Source organism: Malaclemys terrapin, chromosome 3, assembly GCF_027887155.1.
Source record: "Malaclemys terrapin pileata isolate rMalTer1 chromosome 3, rMalTer1.hap1, whole genome shotgun sequence".
Taxonomy (NCBI): domain Eukaryota; kingdom Metazoa; phylum Chordata; order Testudines; family Emydidae; genus Malaclemys; species Malaclemys terrapin.
Window position 1 is genome coordinate 90,349,858 of NC_071507.1, and position 17,797 is coordinate 90,367,654.

The 17,797-nt window shown below is 43.0% G+C and overlaps 1 protein-coding gene across 1 annotated transcript in view; it reads right to left on the bottom strand.

The window, feature by feature from the left end:
• The window catches only part of FNDC1 (fibronectin type III domain containing 1), a 131,361-nt gene that overhangs the window by 62,747 nt on the left and 50,817 nt on the right, over positions 1-17,797 (bottom strand). The window contains exons 2-8 of the mRNA XM_054023134.1: positions 15,561-15,767; positions 12,298-12,396; positions 11,631-11,748; positions 9,386-9,573; positions 9,062-9,169; positions 5,568-5,756; positions 555-3,824 (exon numbers count right to left, since the gene is read on the bottom strand). Coding sequence (XP_053879109.1) covers positions 555-3,824; positions 5,568-5,756; positions 9,062-9,169; positions 9,386-9,573; positions 11,631-11,748; positions 12,298-12,396; positions 15,561-15,767 — 4,179 coding nt within the window. The remainder of the gene's footprint in view (positions 1-554; positions 3,825-5,567; positions 5,757-9,061; positions 9,170-9,385; positions 9,574-11,630; positions 11,749-12,297; positions 12,397-15,560; positions 15,768-17,797) is intronic.

Sequence of the window (17,797 nt, forward strand, 5' to 3'; positions counted from 1 at the left end):
GTACCATTTCAGTCTACTGGAATTGTGGGTGCCCAGCACCTCTGAAAAAATCAGACTCTAAACTTAATCTCTCATGCAACCATCCAGGATTGTCCTGGAGTCTCCAGGAATTAAAGATTAATTTTTAATTAAAGATTATGTCATGTGATGAAACCACCAGGAATACATCCAACCAAAATTGGCAACCCTAGTGTTGCCCAGTTTCCATACATAGTCCCTGACTCTGTCATCTGATCCCCTTGGGAAGACCCTGAGCCTCACCAATTTTGCAGGACACCCAAGAGGCATATGCATCAGGTCAGATTGCAGGAGCAAGTCTTCTGACTGTGATCTCTTCCCATATCACCCTCTGTGTTTGTACCGTGCTCAGCACAATGGGGACCCAATTCTGATGGGGCTTTCTGGATACTACCAAAATATGAATAATACTGTACATTGAATTATATACTTTAGCTTGTATCCTGATGAAACAATGCAGCTTTCATCTAACAACTGATAAGGGGGGAGGAACATTCAAGACAGTAAAATTAATAAAGTAATTAAAAACATATTACCTTGTCTATATGGAGGTCTGACAAATTGCCGTTGAGAAAGGTTTCGTGGCCTTTGTAGTCGTTGACGGGGCACGAGAGGGGATGAAGATGAAGTAAGCGTTGGAGAAGCAGAGTGTGTGGGATACAGCTGAGAAGGCACAGATATGGATGCAGAGGAGCGTGGCCAGGCCAATCTTGGCTTAGAAGATGTATGTGGTTTATTAGGGGTCTGAGAAATTCTTGAGACTACAGAAGACGATGACCTGCCTTGTGAGGCAGGAAGAGATTGTTTTAAAGTGGGAGGCTCTTCCTCCTCCTCTTTTTCTTCTGCAGAGTTTACTTTGTGTATTAGACGAGAGCCCATGGGTTTCCTTTTATCCCTGGCACCATTGCCATTCATATTTGTACTGCCTCTAGAATTGGAGGAAGATGACCATCTTGCAGCTGAAGATAATGTGGGTTTCTCCTCCACTTCTCCCTCATCATCACCATCTTTTGAAACTGACTGGCGAGATTTAGATATAGAGGAGAAAGGAGCTTTTGGAGAAGGTTCCACTTTTGATGGCGGTGACTGGAATGGGCCATATTTCTTCTCACTTTTGGATGCTATTCTAGTAGGGACTCTGGAACCCGAATGGTAATTAGGAACTGAAGGATGAGTTTGTCTCAAAGAAGTGGAGGATGACTTTGAAGATAAAGAAGTATCCCTGCTATTCTGATTGTCCTTTGCTGTGCCAGTGATGGATCTAGAGCCTGGCTGAGCAGGTTTTGATTGATAGGAAGATGAAGATGGTTTATACGAATCTGACACCTGTTCATTTGAAGTGGCTACCCTGGATCCAACATGTCTGCCTGCTGGCAAAGATGAACTTGATCCTCTGGAAGAAGTTGGAGAGTCATGCCTACTTTTGAGTTTTTCATCAACTTTACTAATTTGAGAAACTGACTGCTGGAGCTTTGAAAGAGATGAGCTAGAACTTCCCTGAGACAAAGAGGTAGATATTCTCCTAGAAGAAGAGACATCTTTAGAGAATGTAGAATGGGCATTTATTTTGTCATCTGCTTCCTCCTCCTCAGCCACATCCTCATCCTCCTGTAATTTTTCATTACTTTTGTGGGAGATCTGAGAAGGAAGCCAGCCTCTAGAATTTAATAAGGAGAATGGAAGTTGAGACTGACCAGCATGTGCCTTTTGAGAAGGGCTTGGTTCTGAATGGAGAGTTTTTTTAGATGAAAAATGAGAGCCTCCAGTTAATGTTTTTTGAGACAAAGGTATACTTTGTTTTGATTTTGCAAAGGTTTCCTTCAGCTCCTTACTGTCCTCATCATCAGGCTGTTGTTTGGAAGCAGAAGACTGTACATGAGAATACTTTTCCGCAGCAGACACTGATGAAGACCCAGTGGAAGATGATGAGCCTGATAAGGCTCTTGACCTTGCATCCTGACCATCTGTTACCCGGTGAGAAACACTAGGACTAGAGTGGTGGTTAGTTCTAGTAGATGGGGGAGATCTCCCAGATATTGAGGGCAATGAAGAAGATCGGCGGACTGTAAGCAAAGAGCCTGATTTTGTGGGAGTTTCCTCCATTTTTGTACTAAGAAGTTCATCTTCTGAACCAGAGAGCTGTGATTTTTCTTTGACTGGCTCTCTGCGGTGAACATTAGAATCTACCGAAGGACTTCTTCTTCTAGAATAGACTGCTGCTGAAGATGATGGTCTAGAAGAGGAAGGTGAATGGTCATGTGCAATAGTTGAGGGTAATGGTTTCTCATCTTCACCCTCCAGTTCTCTAGTATCTCTCTCAATATTGGAACTAGACCTAGTGGCACTAGTTGAGGTTAGGCGTGCATTAGTCTGAGGATGAACCTTTGAGGCGACAGCAGAATAAGGGGGTTTAGAGGGTGGCAGCTTAGATTCTTGACTACTACTGATCTTGTTTGGAAACTTATTGATTGTATGAGATGACTTGTGCTTGAGCAAATTAAAACGTTCAGAGGCAGTCTGTCCTAAAAAAGACCTAGAATTAAACCTAGACGAGGAAGAGTCTTGTCTTTTCTCTTCCCCTTCTGTTTCTGTGTCCTCACTATAATTACCATCATCAACATCCCTTCCATCAGACTTACGTTTAGCAGAAGATGGGATGCGTGAGTTAGTCAAAGTGTGACTAGCAGAAGCAGAAACAGAAGACTGTGATGATGCAGAGGCGGTGGCTAATTTTGGATCCTTCAACATGTGAGGATTAGAACCTGAGTGAAGTTTTGTTTGCAGTGATGGAAGTGAATCTCCACCATGAGAAGAAGAACTGGATCTTGACCTTTCATTTCTACTTTCTGCCTCTTTGCCATCATAATTGTCATAACTATCCAGGGTATCAGAGTGAACTAATTTAGAAGAGGGATAGCGTGAATGACTTTGAGAGTTTGTAACTGTTGACGATGTAGGTGATTTAACTGGCACAGAAGAGGTGTGTGGCTTAGTCTGATGGCTCTGGACCACCTTGCGAGATACAGAAGACTGCCGATTCAGTGGTAAAGCCAAGCGAGTGTGGTCTGGAGTTTTAGGGGATACTTGACTGGATCCTGTTTTTTTTAATGGCACAGAATCTCGACTCACTTGCTTTTCTTCCACACTATCTGCAATATCATGAGGTACATTTTCAGCCGGCAGATTATCTAAAGGGATTTTAGGGGAAGAAGGAATATTAGAGTTGCCTTGTCTCTGACTCTTTGTTTCATTATCTGTGTACTTAGAAACGGGAGAAGATGCAGAGGACGAGGAGCGTTGGGTCATGGAAGACGAAGAGGAGCCATTTTTGTCTGTGCTCGTTTGTCTTGTCCTTACTGGAGTGCGTGACCTAACTGGTGTTCTACCTGAAGAAAGGATAGAGTGAAATGGATGGCTAGGAGAGTGGGACCCAATGTTTCTTCTCTGATCTTGGGTTTTAGGCAATAGTGTTGGCATTTCAATGGAGGACTCTTGATCATCTGTGACTTCAGTGAATTGGGGATCAGGTTCTCGCTCTGATGTCTTTTTAGAGAATAGCTGTGATTTATTTAGCACCCCACTACCAGTCAACAGTTTATTCTTAAACTCAGAAAGAGGACTTTTTGTATCTCCACTACTAGATGAATGAACAGCAGTATGCTTAGAGGAAGCTGATGGTTGGATTTTCCGAGAAGGAACAGGAAAGGTTCGAGGTGGGGATGAAGGCACATCATCACCAGGTTTTTTTGACTCCATATTATCTTGAATGTTTGTTTGTTGATGAACATTTGAATCATCCCTACTGGCTGCAAAAGAAAAAAATATATTTTTTTAAAAAATTCACAATGATACAGTATACGTAAAAGCAGCATAAAAACTGCCTAAGAAAAATGAATCAGCCAATAAGATCCAAATAATGCTTTAGAACATTGGACAATACTTAATTCAGTGTTAGTCAACCTACTGGGAAATACAATTATCACTACATTATCAATTGGGGAAAACTTAAAATAATAAAAATAAATAATAAGTCAGTTGAGAGTAGGCAATGCTAGACAAATAATTGGAGCCAGATCTTCAGCATAGCTTTATTGATTTAATAGATTAATAGATGCTAAGGCTAGAAGGGACCATTTTGATCTAGTCCAGCTTTTTTCAAAGTTCGGGTCATGACCCAGTACTGGGTCACGGTACGTCAGATACTGGGTCGCTCTAGTCAGCACCACCGACCAGGATGTTAAAAGTCCCATTGGCAGTGCTGCCCAGCTAAGGCAGGCTAATGCCTACCTGTTTTGACACCGCACTGTGCCCCGGAAGCAGCCAGCAGCGGGTCCAGCCTCTGGGGGTGGGGTCATGGGGCTCTATGCGCTGCCCCCACCCCAAGCACCGGCTCTGCACTCCCGTTGGCTGTTGGGAACTGGGGGGGGGGTGCCTACGGGCGAGAGTCACGCAAAGCCGCTTGTGTGCCTCCGCCTAGGAGCCAGACCTGCTGCAGGACACTTCCGGGGCGCAGTGCAGTCTGCGGTGCCAGGACAGGTGGGAAGCCTGCCTTTGCACCCTGGCTGCACCGCTGACCCAACCTCGCACTCCAACCCCTGCCCCAGCCCTGATCCCCCCGCAAACCCAGAACCCCTTCCTGCAAACTCCTCATCCCCGGCCCCAGCCCAGAGCCTGCATCCCCAGCTCAGAGCCCTGACCCCTCCCACACCCCAACCCCCTGCCCCAGCCCAGAGCCCCCTCCCACACCCCAAACCCCTCATCCCCAGCTCCGTTGGGTCGCGAGCATCAACAATTTTCTTCAACTAAGTCCCCAGAAAAAAAAACACTGATCTAGTCTGATCTTCTGTATAGCACAGGCCATAGAACTCCCCCAAAACAATTCCTAGAGCAGATCTTTTAGAAAAACATCCTGTCTTGGTTTAAAAATTGGTCCACAGAAGAAATCCACCATGACTCTTGGTAAATTGTTCCACTGGTTAATTACTCTCACCATTAAAAACATAAGCCTTATTTCCAGTCTGAATTTGTCTAGCTTCAGCTTTCAATGCAGCTATGCTGATGTATACCAGCTGAGGATCTGACCCTTAATGCTATATTAATGATAGACAACAGATCATGTTTTTGTCTATATTACAATATACTCATAGTAAAAAGCAGATATTTTGGAATTTTGCCCAAGTAAGGACTGCAGAACTTGGTGAGCAAACAAAATACAGTATAGATTTCACCGAACATTGTAAAGCAAAAGGAATATATATTTTCATGCAGCAGGTCATGAAACAGCCAGATATATATGTTTACTTAAAATATTTGTTTCTCTTTATACTGTATGTGCTATGAAAGTGATGACGGACTGAATCAGTATTGCCATGACAGATCTAAGTTTTAAAGCTTATAACAAGCTGGCTATTAAAGAACCTTTGAAATGAAACAGTATTATGAAACTCTGCAGTTTAATGGAATAAAAAGCCAATGACTGCAATAAAAAGTTACACAAACAAGTCAATGGCAAGAATGTATAGACTGAGTCATAAGAACACAATACTTACCTGTTGGCATAATGACACTGAAGGCTTTAGACTGAGGACCTTGTCCCCTCCTGTTTGCTGCTCGAATTTTGAAAATATAGCGTTCCCCAGGCTGCAGACCATCTATTATGGCAGAAGTAGTACCTCCACGATAGGTGATGGACTTTGCTCCGAATGGTTTGAGAGCCGGGGCGTATGAAAGAATGTATTCTGAAATGATTTGGCAGACGGTTGGAAGGAGGAAACTGAAAACAGTCCTGTTTCCAGCGGACAGACTGTATGGGTAGGATGAATTAGAACGTGCATTACTAAAATTAATACATTAGCAATGCACGTCGAGTCAACAGCTGGAGTATAAAGACATGATATACAGTAAGCTAAATAAACATTCTTTCAACGTATTAGTCAAATATTGGGTGGTTTAGCTATTGCTATCACAATTTTTGCTTATGAACACTGAAGAGTCAAAAAATTCTACACTCAGCATTTATTCTAATACAAATGTAACGGATTGAATCTAATGATAGTTAGAAAATTTGTTGAACACAATGAAACACTAACATTCTAACCAGTTTTTAATTGCCTTATGGCTACTGGCAATAAAGTCTGATGCAACCAATAACTGTTCTGTATTACAGAGTTATTTATGTTAGTAAAATAGCGGTGGGACTGATTGTAAATACTTTGATAGTTAGTCAGCAGGTTCAAACCTTTTCATTCTAGTAGAAATTATAAAAATGTTTGATACAAAACAGTGTATGTACCCAACTAACCTTTAAGACATGCAATATTAAAAGCAGGTAAAATATTTTGATTAGTCCTGCTTATTCTTTTATCATTTATTTGCTATTGAGTCCTGACACAGGACTCTATAATCACTCTGTAATCACTTTACACTTTAAGGCCCCAATCCTGCAGAAGAATCCCCACTACCACATAGAGTCCAGTTAGCTTTTCTGGGACTCCACCAGATGCAGAGGTCTAATCACTAGATCCTTGGCAATACTGGGACCTTAGGTTCCTTACTAACACAGCATTTAAGCAGGAGCCTAATTTGAAGCCCATGAGTAGTCCCATTGCAATCAGTGAGACTACTCACATGTTTAAAAGTTAAGCACATGCTTAAATGCTTTTGTGGATTAGGGCCTTAATTAGTATAGTTGTCCATATAGAGCAACTATATAGTATATTAAATTCTTGCCTTGACATCTAAAAGAAATACCTTAACCTAATGATGGACAGATGGTAGTAACAACACACATGCTCCATCCAACACAGTTAAATACATATTTCCCCCCCACTGACACACAACATTCATTAACTGTAATGGGAGATGTTCACCCTGTGCAGGGGACCAGCACAAGGTCTAGGCACTATTTAAGTCCCTCTGAAAACAGCACCTCTCAAAATAAGACTGAAGTGGTGCTGAGGCCTGGCATTGGCCATCTGCACTTGGGTGAATTTCTCCCTAACGGGAATAATTTATGCATGAAGGGGAACATATAACCTATAGTTTTCCCCTTTACACTCTCATAAGGCCTTGATTCAGAGAGTAGCATTTTTCGTGTAGTAACCTGCAAGATGCCTTTTTCATCCTTCTATAATTTTAAAAATCTTATTATTAGTTATAAAGCAGAACTTTGGAAACTCTTTTCTAGGACTCTGGAGAAGTGCAACAGTGTGTGACGCTCCAGCGCAGAGCCCAAGGAAAACTATAGCCCACAACACTCCATTAAAAAAATTAAGGAACTTATTTTCCCCTCTAACAACTAATCTATAATGGTTGCAATAAGAAATGTGATGACTGTAAGACCTGGAACAACTCATAAAAACATAGATTAAAAATGCATCATTCATATTGTCAGACATGAATGAATTTTACTGATCAGTGCAAAGACTGATAATCACTAGAAGGCCTGGGAAGTATTCTTCCTTTCTGGTAGTAAAGAATATCCATACTGGAGGTAAGAAACATATGTTATACAGGAACGACATAGTGGCACTGGCCAGGAAAACTCTACAACAATTGTTATTTCTGGCCCTTTTGTTTGGCTGCTAGAGGGCAACATCCTCCATTATTGAGATATGAAAGGTGATCAAAATGGAAAACAAATAAAAAAGCTTACAAGATGTGTAAAATAAAGCTAGTGTTTGGAGTAAACAATAATCACAAGAGACCTAGTCCATGATTTCATTTTCACTGTACCTGTATAATTTAATCAGGTTCATAAAAAAGCCCTCTCCTATGGTACATCACATCAAAAGAAAACATTTTGGCCTTCATTTTCCTAAGTGATTTGGGGTGACCAATTTTTCAATCCCCAACTTGTGGCAGCTTAAAGGAGCCTGGTTTTCCAGAGTTAAGCACTCAACCTCTGAAAACCAAGCTCCTGTAAAAGGGGCCTCAAGTTGAGCATTCAGAAATAGAGTCACCCAAATCACATTTGAAAATTTCAGCAAATGTGCGGATTTCTCAAAACTCAGGGCATATTTTTAAAATTTCAAATCACATCCATGCATCGCTGCACAGGTTCTTTTGGGGGGGGGTTAAGCTTTAGGGTGAAACTTTGCCTCCAATGAAGTGCCTGGCAAAACTCCTGTCGATTTTAGTGGAGACAGATTTCTCCCCTGGAGTGCACACTATGCAAGTCTTTTGTGCTGATATGCTATGTGCCCGCTCTTTCTCCCTCTGCCATTGGCTTGGTGACTCCTGTGACTCCACAGTTCTGATAAAACAGCTGTATAATGTTCCAAAGGGATGGAGAGAAAAGCTAGTGGTTCCTTCAGTCATGGGTGAGTGGAAGTAGCCTGATTACCTGCATATGGAGTTTTGAGGGGAGATGGGAGGAAAAAATGCTGGAAGGTTGTTCAGATCCCATCCAATTAAATTACTACTGATTGGCATACACTCCTACTGTGGTAACTGTTGCTTCTGTATGAAATATCCAAACATCAGTGTTTTATGCTTGTTTCTTTAAGAGGGACTTTCACATTATGGTAAACTTTAAAAAAATCATGAAACATAATTCCACCCATTCTGATGATTATCCTACTACCCATGCTCCTTTTTTTAATCATCAAAAGGTCATTGTACTGCCTCCGTAAACAACTTTCCCCCCTTCTTGGTACAGGAGTTAAATCATATGATTGTATTTGTGACATCACAATCATTTTGATGGCAAAGGCTTTGTGACATCCCAGGCAAAGCACAATGGCTTCACTGCAGCACATGGCAAAAGCTGAAGCAGAGCTGGACAGGAGAAAACTCTCCCGCACATGCAAGAACTGTTAATAAGAGAAGATTACTGGTATGATCAGCTGCTATTTGCATGAAGTTTCCTTTATTTCAGCTCACCACAGAGTGGAAGTCCCTTCTTGAAGAACTTGAGCTCCCTACAGTTGTACATTACATACAGCAGCAGTGTCAGTTTAACTTTATTACTATAGTGTGATTTCTGCAGGTCACTTTGTCTTTAATTTCTCTCTCAATCTATTAACTGGCAGAAATGACCTACCTTTTACTTTTCCTTCACTCTCTGCAAGAGGGTCCCAAGATGCAGTGACAGAGGTTGTTTTGCCTTTTATTGGCCAAACATCTAAATTTTCAGGTGCACTTGCAGGAGCTGTGAAATAATACAGAAGAATGGAAATTAAGGTCAGAAATAATGGTTATACACAAAGGCATATTTTTTTGCCCCATGTTTGCATCCCAACACCTTCTGTGCAACTATTTCAAAGACAAAACATGAAAAGCATTGCTGAAATATAGATCCACCTGTAGCTGCAGTAGATCTAATTTTCAAAAGGTACGTTAAGTTGTAGATAATTTTGATACATACCAGCTTCTGGGGTTCGTTGGTAAACAGAAGCACTCCATTTGCCTTCCCTTTCTCCCTCTGAAATTCGCACTGCAAACTCATACATAGTGTCTGGTATCAGCTTATCCACTAACACCCGTCTGTTCGGGACTTGTTTGTAATCCCACCTTGCTGATTCCCCTTTCTCTCGATAACGGACAGCATATCGCCTGGGAATGGAAATGTGAGAGCCAAAAATTCATCAACTGAAGTCATTAGACTCAAACACAGTTCAAGCCTTTTTCTACTAATGTGCTTGGCAAAAAAAAAAAAAAATCCAGTGATAGGGGAAGAGTGAGCAACCATGAGCTAAACAATCTCTTTTAGAACATGTCTACACGAGGAGCACGTCACCAGGATAGGTATGGAGGTATATTATACCAGCAAAGTGCTCCTCAAGTGGACGCAGCTTACACTGGCAAAACTACTCTTTTATCAGTATAGCTTATTCCACTATCCTGGAATGAAACAAGCGACATGAGTAAAAGTGCAGTTTTGCTGGTATAACTGCATCTACACAACAGATTTCTGCCAGCACAGCTATGTCAGTCAGGGAACACAGCTCTTCACGTGCCTGACCAATGTAGCTGTGCTGGCAGAACTCTGTAGTGTAGACATTGTGTCACCGTACTGATCGCTGTAGTATCTAGGTTCCCCCCAATGCTAAGGTGAATGAGATGGAAGCTGATTGCGCCCTGGGAGGAACTCACTCTAGGGGAAATCAGGTAGCGTTTGCATGGCTGTCCTCCAACAGGGGCTGTGACAGAGAGGAGAGCCTTACTTTGGAGGCTGGGGTTACTGGGAGCTCTGCCAATGGAGTCTGCCTGTGGGATGAGCTATCTCAGCATATCTCAGGCTTGCACTCTCCTGAGCCAGGATCTTTTGGCTATAGCTTCCCCCAGTGGATCCAGGATTCCAGGCACCATCCACCACCACAATCCCCATCCAAGTGGGATTTTATATCACTAGGGGCCAAGCGCCCTGAAGTTAATATATCCCATTGTCATATACTTAGATCGCAAGCCTGTGAGGCAGGGGCCTTTTTTTCGTGACACATGTGTACAGCACAGAATGGTGCCTGATCCTGATCGGGGCCACTAGAAGCTACTGAAATACAAATGAAGAGTAATAATAAAAACGTTCCTTAGCATCTTTTAAGCACACATTTTTCTGTGTCTTTAGTTGAGTCAATCACCTTAAGCCAGGTGCCTTTTTAGTCTTTATGGCTCCTTTCTTGTAACAGGGTGGCTTGCCCTTGGGCTGGAGAGCCTGGGACTAAGCCAACCCTGATTCCAAAATGAGCCTCACCTGAAGCGAATCAGGTTCTCTGATTTAAAGGCAGCAGGAAGCTGCAGAGGGGTGACTGGTTGAGAGAGAAGATTGAGTTCCAGCCAGAAAGGGCTAAGAACTGGTGGCTTCAGGTAGAGTTTATGAATTTCGATTGATCTGTGAGGTTGGACTCAATCAGTCATGATATTCTTGCTCAATAACTTTCTTCAGTCTTTTTAAACCCTGAAATGGGGCCTAAGCCCCAAAATTTGGATCTGAACTGTCCCCAAATTTAGATGTTTCTAGATACGGGATTTTGTCTTTCTATCAACTACTTTGGCTAAGAGGAGAAACTCTTATAAATCTTGGATTGAAAATTGACCAGCAGAGGTTTACGACCCTTCTAGTTTGAGGCCTTGTATCTCCCTGTCAGATGCTCTATCAGGCCAGGGAGAGCTTTCCCCATAAACTAAAAACTCCAGTTTATCTAGTATATCACACATGTAGTGGAGCAAATTAAGGCTGCCAGTACTGTTAAGGTAGAGGGGAAAGAGAATGCAGTGAGACCTTATACGGTTAACAAGAATATCCCAAGTTATAATAGCTAATGCTAACAAAATTTTGGAAGGGATATTAAATCTCATGCTTCAGAATTTAAGCCAGTCTCTAACTATTAGAGAACTAGATGAGCCCTGATGTGGGAACACATTTTCCTACATCTACCTACTTCAGGGTTCTCACTCCATCCTCTGAAGCACCTGGTGCTGGCCACTGTCAGAGACAGGATATTGATGTATATAGACCCTTGATCCAATATGGCAATTCCTATGTTCATATTTTGCCTTCAATCAAGCTATGCCTGTAACTACACTTTATTATTTTAAAGGACAAACAAAGCTGTAAACAATGAAATATTTAGTATACATCTTGAAAACAACATCACCACAAAGTAAAGTACCTAGTTGGGTCAACCTTCTTCGGTTTTTCATATATGGGATCCGTCCACGCAACAAGCACAGATTGAGAGGACATAACACGAACGCTTATGTCTTTTGCCTCCTCTAGCTCATCCTCCTCTGAAATGACAAGGTAACACAGTGAGTCAGTAATGAGAACTTTGGAGATCTCAATGAAGTAGTAATTGTGCTGCAATTACATTACCATAAATATACTGTACTGATAAATGACTAATACAGATGATGACACAGGATACACTGAGAACAGGGAGAACCCCACAGCAATATGATTCTCCCTGCTATGTGTCTTTGTACAAGAATAAGGTGCGGTTTTGTTGTTCAGAATTCTATAAGCATTTAGCCAATTCTAACCAGTTATTTATAGCTCTTTCTCTTATAGTCACTAGGAGCTTTGCCACTGGCTGCAGTCCTTTAGGCACAAATCTATTGAGCCCATTATGAACAAATCTATTCTACTGTTATTTTTTACTAATTGAATTACAGGAGCAACCAGAGACATCAGCCAGGGTCAGTGCCCCAGTGTTAGGTACTGTACCAAAAATCTAGTAAGAGACAGCTCCTGTCCCAGTCTATAGTCACAAAGCAGCATATATTTCACTTTTATACACATGGCTCCACAACTTGCCTGCAAATATGAAAACAACATACCTGAGACCTTGCTCTTGGTTAAAGCTGCACTATAGACTGGCTGACTCTGTCCTTGGGAATTCCTTGACTGCAGTGAAACCACATAAACCGATTCAGATGCTACATGTGAGAAAAAGCACAGAGACTTTTCTATAATCTTTTCCACAGCAATGGTAAACAATGTTTCAATATTGTCAAGCAGACATCTTGTCACATTTTTATTAGGGAAATTCTATCTCTAGAGGAGGGAAAATCAGTTTCCTTGAGAGGTAACTTGGAAATAGTTAGCATTTACATCTAGAGGTTTTCATATGCATAGGTGCATACGATGGCATTTTAGAGACAGGTACACTATCTATAAAATGAAATAGTGTAGCATAAATCCCATAATCTGAAGTTTGTTTGTTTGTTTTTTACTTTCTCCTGAAAAATTTCCAATTACTTTAAAAACATTATTTGCTCATTCTCTCTCTCTCTCTCTCTCTCTCTCTCTGTCTCAATGGCAGCTGACTTGTAGAATAAAGGCAGTGAAAGACAAATGCTGCAGTTTAAAACACTGCATAGTATTTTTCATCATTACTTACTGCCGGATCCAGTGCTCACTGAGTTAATGAAAAAAATCCCAATGACTTCAGTTGATATTGCCCCTGAACAATGCAGGATGATATTAACCCTTAGTTATATTGATGTGTGATAGAGATAGAGAGCACAGGGAGCTTCTCTCACACACATATCTCATCCCAGCAGCAGCTCCACAGGGTTCCAAACTAGCGTGCTGGGCTGCAGGAGTGACTTGCACAGAATTTGGAGGGAGGAGCACAGGTTGCAGGAGGGAAGAGTTTGGAGGAAGCACCAGGAAGTCAGTGTGTGTGCACACAGTTAGAATGCTAGCTGGAGTCGCAACAGCCCTGCAAATAGTTCTCTTCATAAAGAGCCAGTTTAGTTTAGTGTTAGCAACTTGGAGTCTTCTCATGCAGTAAGCAGTAAAGTTTGCTGCAGAGTGTACTCCTTACCTCTCTGAATGATTTGGCCTATGACAGCAGGATGACTCAGGAAACTTCCACACAGCCAGCCCTGCTCCACTCCCTTGTTGACTCAGTATAGTAAGAAGGATCTTGCCTTCCATGATAAATATTACCTGCTAATTAATGTCTTGATTCAGCAAGGTACTTCAGGCCATGCCTAACTTTAAGTCTGACTTCAGTGGGGTTACTTATAGGCTTAAAGTTAGACACATTCTTAAGAAACTTGCTGAATCTGGACCTAAAACTCATCCCTTGATGTTTAAGCAGTTCTGTGCTATGATGTGTATCACTTGCCCCATGTTGAAAGTCAATAAGCGTTGCCAACTTTCTAATTGCACAAAACAGAACACCCTAGCCCTGCCCCTTCCCCAAGGCCCCGCCCCCCCACTCACTACATTCCCCCTTCCTCGGTGGCTCGCTCTCCCCCGCCCTCACTCATTCTCACTGGGCTGGGGCAGGGAGTTGGGGTGCGGGAGGGGGTGAGGGCTCCAGCCTGGGGTGCGGGCTCTGGAGTGGGGTCGAGGATGAGGGGTTTGGGAGGGAGATCCAGGATAGGGGGTGGGGCCAAGGGATTTGGAGTGCGGGAGGGGACTGTGGGTTGAGGCAGAGGGTTGGGGTGTGGGAGGGGGTGAGGGCTCTGCGCTGGGGGGGCTGGCTCTGGGTGGGGCTGGGGATAAGTGGGTTAGCGTGCAGGAGGGAGTGAGCGCTCTGGGGTGGGGCTGGGAATGGGGGGTTCAGGGTGTGGGAGGGGTTTCTGGCTGGGGCAGGAGGTTGGAGTGCAGGGGGAGGTGAGGGTTCTGGGCTGGGGGTGCGAGCTCTGGGGTGGGGCCAGGAATTAGGTGTTTGGGCTGTGGGAGGGGGCTCCAGGTTTGGGGGGGGGCTCAGGGCTAGGGCAGGGGGTTGGGGCACAGGGTTGGGGCATGGGCTTACCTCGTGCTGCTCCTGGTCAGTGGCACAGCGGGGTAAGGCAGGCTGCCTGCCTGTCCTGGCACACCGCGTTGCATGCGCCCCAGAAGCAGCCAGCAGGTCCGGTGCCTAGGCAGAGGGGGGAGCAGGAGGCTCCACTCTCTGCTCTCACCCGCAGGCACGGCCCCTAGCACCCATTGGCCAGTTCCCAGCCAATGGGAGTGCAGAGCTGATGCTGGGGGCAGGGGCAGCGTGCGGAGCCCCGTGGTCCTCCCACGTAGGAGCCAGACCTGCTGGCCACTTCCGGGGCGCAGCGCAGTGACAGGACAGGTAGAGACTAGCCTTGCCTTAGCCTTGCAGCACCGCCGACCGCACTTTAAATGGCCCAGTCGGCGGTGCTTGCTGGAGCCACCAGGGTCCCTTTTCGACCGGGTGTTCCTCTAGCGTATCTTAATAATTCATTTGTTGTTATATTAAATACAGTAGCTCTGAAATTAACAGCCTCCTCCATTGACTCAAATGGTCTTGATCCTTCAAGTGCTTGCGGAAAGTGCAGCAGGGAGCACAAGGTTGTTGTACTCTAGTGCTGCCAGAAGTGGAGGCCATATGTGGTTCCAACAACATTAGGCATTATGGCATAGTCACCTGCAATGAGGGGAAATATGTCTCATCCCCATTGAGCACCCACCCAGTTCCTCTGATGAGTATAGGGGTGTGAGCAGAGAATGAGGAAGTATAGGTTTAAGTGGGACCCTCAGAATGCAAAGGAGAGACTTAACTATGCACTCCCTTCTTTGGCCTTACTTCTACTAGGCAGGAATAACTTGGTGGCTATATGCATGCACTGCTCTCCTTAATGCAGCATCGGGTTCTGCTGCACTTTTTGTCCTGGCCATCATCTTTTACCTTGTGCTTACATTTGCACATTCCACATTGTGCAGCATCAATCCCTAACAGTGTGCATCAGCATGTTCGGCATTGTCATTTAAACTACTAACATGTGGCCTATGATTCTTGAGCACTGTTAAAAATATACACATTTCCAGTCTGAATTTGTCTAGCTTCATCTTCCAGCCACTGGATCTCATTATACCTTTGCCTGCTAGATTGAAGAGCCCATTATCACCTTGTAGGTACTTATAGACTGTGATCAAGTCACCCCTTAACCTTCTCTTTGTTAAAATAAATAGATTGATCTCCTTGAGTCTATCACTGTAAGGTACATCGGAACGGAACCGCACAGTGCAGTACTGTATATGCAACAAAAGGAACAGAAACCGAACTGTCGGGCTGATGCCCAAGGCTAGCCTTGCACCAACTAAGCTAGACCCGTAGCACGGAAATTCAGCTCACCTAGTTTCTTAGCTTCCTGGTTTCGTTCATGTTTTTGCAGAGGAACATAACTCATCTTTCGGCTGCTTTCCCCATAACCCAAGAGGTAGCCTTGAGATCTGCGTGGACTCCTGAGGCCTGAGGCCTGGGGTAACTTCCACCGGACAGGTAACTTGTTGCCTGGAGATCGGACACGCACTCTCAAAGGTTTGTTTGGCACTTCCTTCTCTTCAAAAAACAAGCAAGAAAACACACAAAAACACCATATTACTATTATGCATTTGTCATATATGGCAGTAGTTGTTGTCTGTCTGCACGTTTAGCCATAAAATAACATCAAAATCTGTTTATAGCTCTTTTTAATTTTGTGATAAATCCAATCCCAATAAAAACATGTTTTCCAAGAGTGGAGTACAACACAATATATTTTTCCCAGACACTTCAGACAAAATGGTGTATGACATCCAAAGTGAAAACATATCATATTGCAAGTATTCCTGCCAGAAATCTTGGATGTCTTACAAATCTCGTTTCATCTTTTCCCTTCCCCTCCCACCACCCTACGGCTTTAGGCACCTAAGTACATTATTTTCTGGCAAGTATTACAGGTCAGTATAAAATACAGTACAGAAATATTACACTATTTATAACTTTCCTATAGAAAACTATGTACTCTGAAAGCAATTTCTGCTCTCCAGTACAATCAGTTGTAGTTCTGGTCACCTACAGCTTCTTAATCACGCTTTCTTGCATGTGCCTTAACGCTTGACTTCTAAAGTTCAAAATTACAAACTTACTTTATATGATCACTCATGCAGATAACACCACAACTGGTACTTTATAAAGGTCATTGTATTTGATATTTCTAATAAGTTAGAAACTTTCCTCTTAAGAAATCATATTTATATGACTACTGCTTGAGCAACTAAGTCACTCATTCCAATGGCATTACCTTCTTTTTTTGTGCCAGTTCCCATTTTAAATATACATGGTATCATGCTAACAAGTACACAACAGTTAAAGTAGATAGCTCCCCCTACTGTTTCTCTCACTGCACCAGCCAGGAAGGAGTGTCGCTTATCCAAACCGGGGAGAAAAGCTAGATCTGTGTTCCCTCCCATTTCCCTTTATTTTAATCCCTGCTAGCACCATTCAGAGAGCAGGCACACTCATTAGATGGCACATTTACTTTGTGAGATCCAGTTGCTCTAAAGGAAGTGTCACTGTCTACACAAAGTTTCAGAAAAGGATTAGATTGTCTTTTCTGGGCTCTGGGTCATCATGCTCCTGTGGCTTTCAGCATTTTGCTACAAGTTAGAAAGTTGCAGAGTAAAAAAAATACTAGAAGAAGAAAGACATGTAAAACTTTAGCCGATGTGATTGCACCAGCACCATAGGGCTCCAGTTCTGATTCGGATGCTGATTGGGACTCCTTGATGCTACTGCAATGCAAAAACTAAATTTGAAAAATATCAATCAATAAATAAAGACTGGAAAGTATATAATAGACACCCTGCAGATAAAGCAAGTTCTCGCCTTAATTTTGCTTTCACTCTAGGCCATAGGCGCAATTCTCCTTTCAGTTACACCTGCAAAACTTACTGAGCTCAGGGTTGAGGCAATAGCAAAGAGAATTTGTCCCTCTGAATCCAAATATCCCCAGCTGGAGGGACTGAGTGAGCATGCCTACTTTTGGCACCAATTCAAGAAAATATCTTATGCAGGGATGCATGTAAGCACATACTTAACTTTAAGCATGTACTTAAGTCACATTGGAACTAATAGGACTTAAATACTGCTTAAAGTTAAGCGCATGCTTAAATGCTTTCCTGAATCAGGGCCTCAGAGGAGCTACTCACATATTCAAAGGTCAACTATGAATGATAACTAACTGTAGTCTGTAACCTATCATTTAAATCAGCTTCTGTACCAAATGACCGGAGGATAGCTAATATGATGCCAGTTTTTTAAAAGGGCTCCAGAGGTGATCCCAGCAATTACAGGCCAGTAAGCCTGACTTCAGTACCTGACAAACTGGTTGAAACTATAGTAAAGAACAAAATTGTCAGACACATAGATTAGCACAATTTGTTGGGGAAAAGTCAACATGGTTTTTATAAAGGGAAATCATGCCTCACCCATCTACTAGAATTCTTTGAGGGGGTCAACAAGCATGAGGACAAGGGGGATCCGGTGGATATAGTGTACTTAGATTTTCAGAAAGCCTTTGACAAGGTCCCTCACCAAAGGCTCTTAAG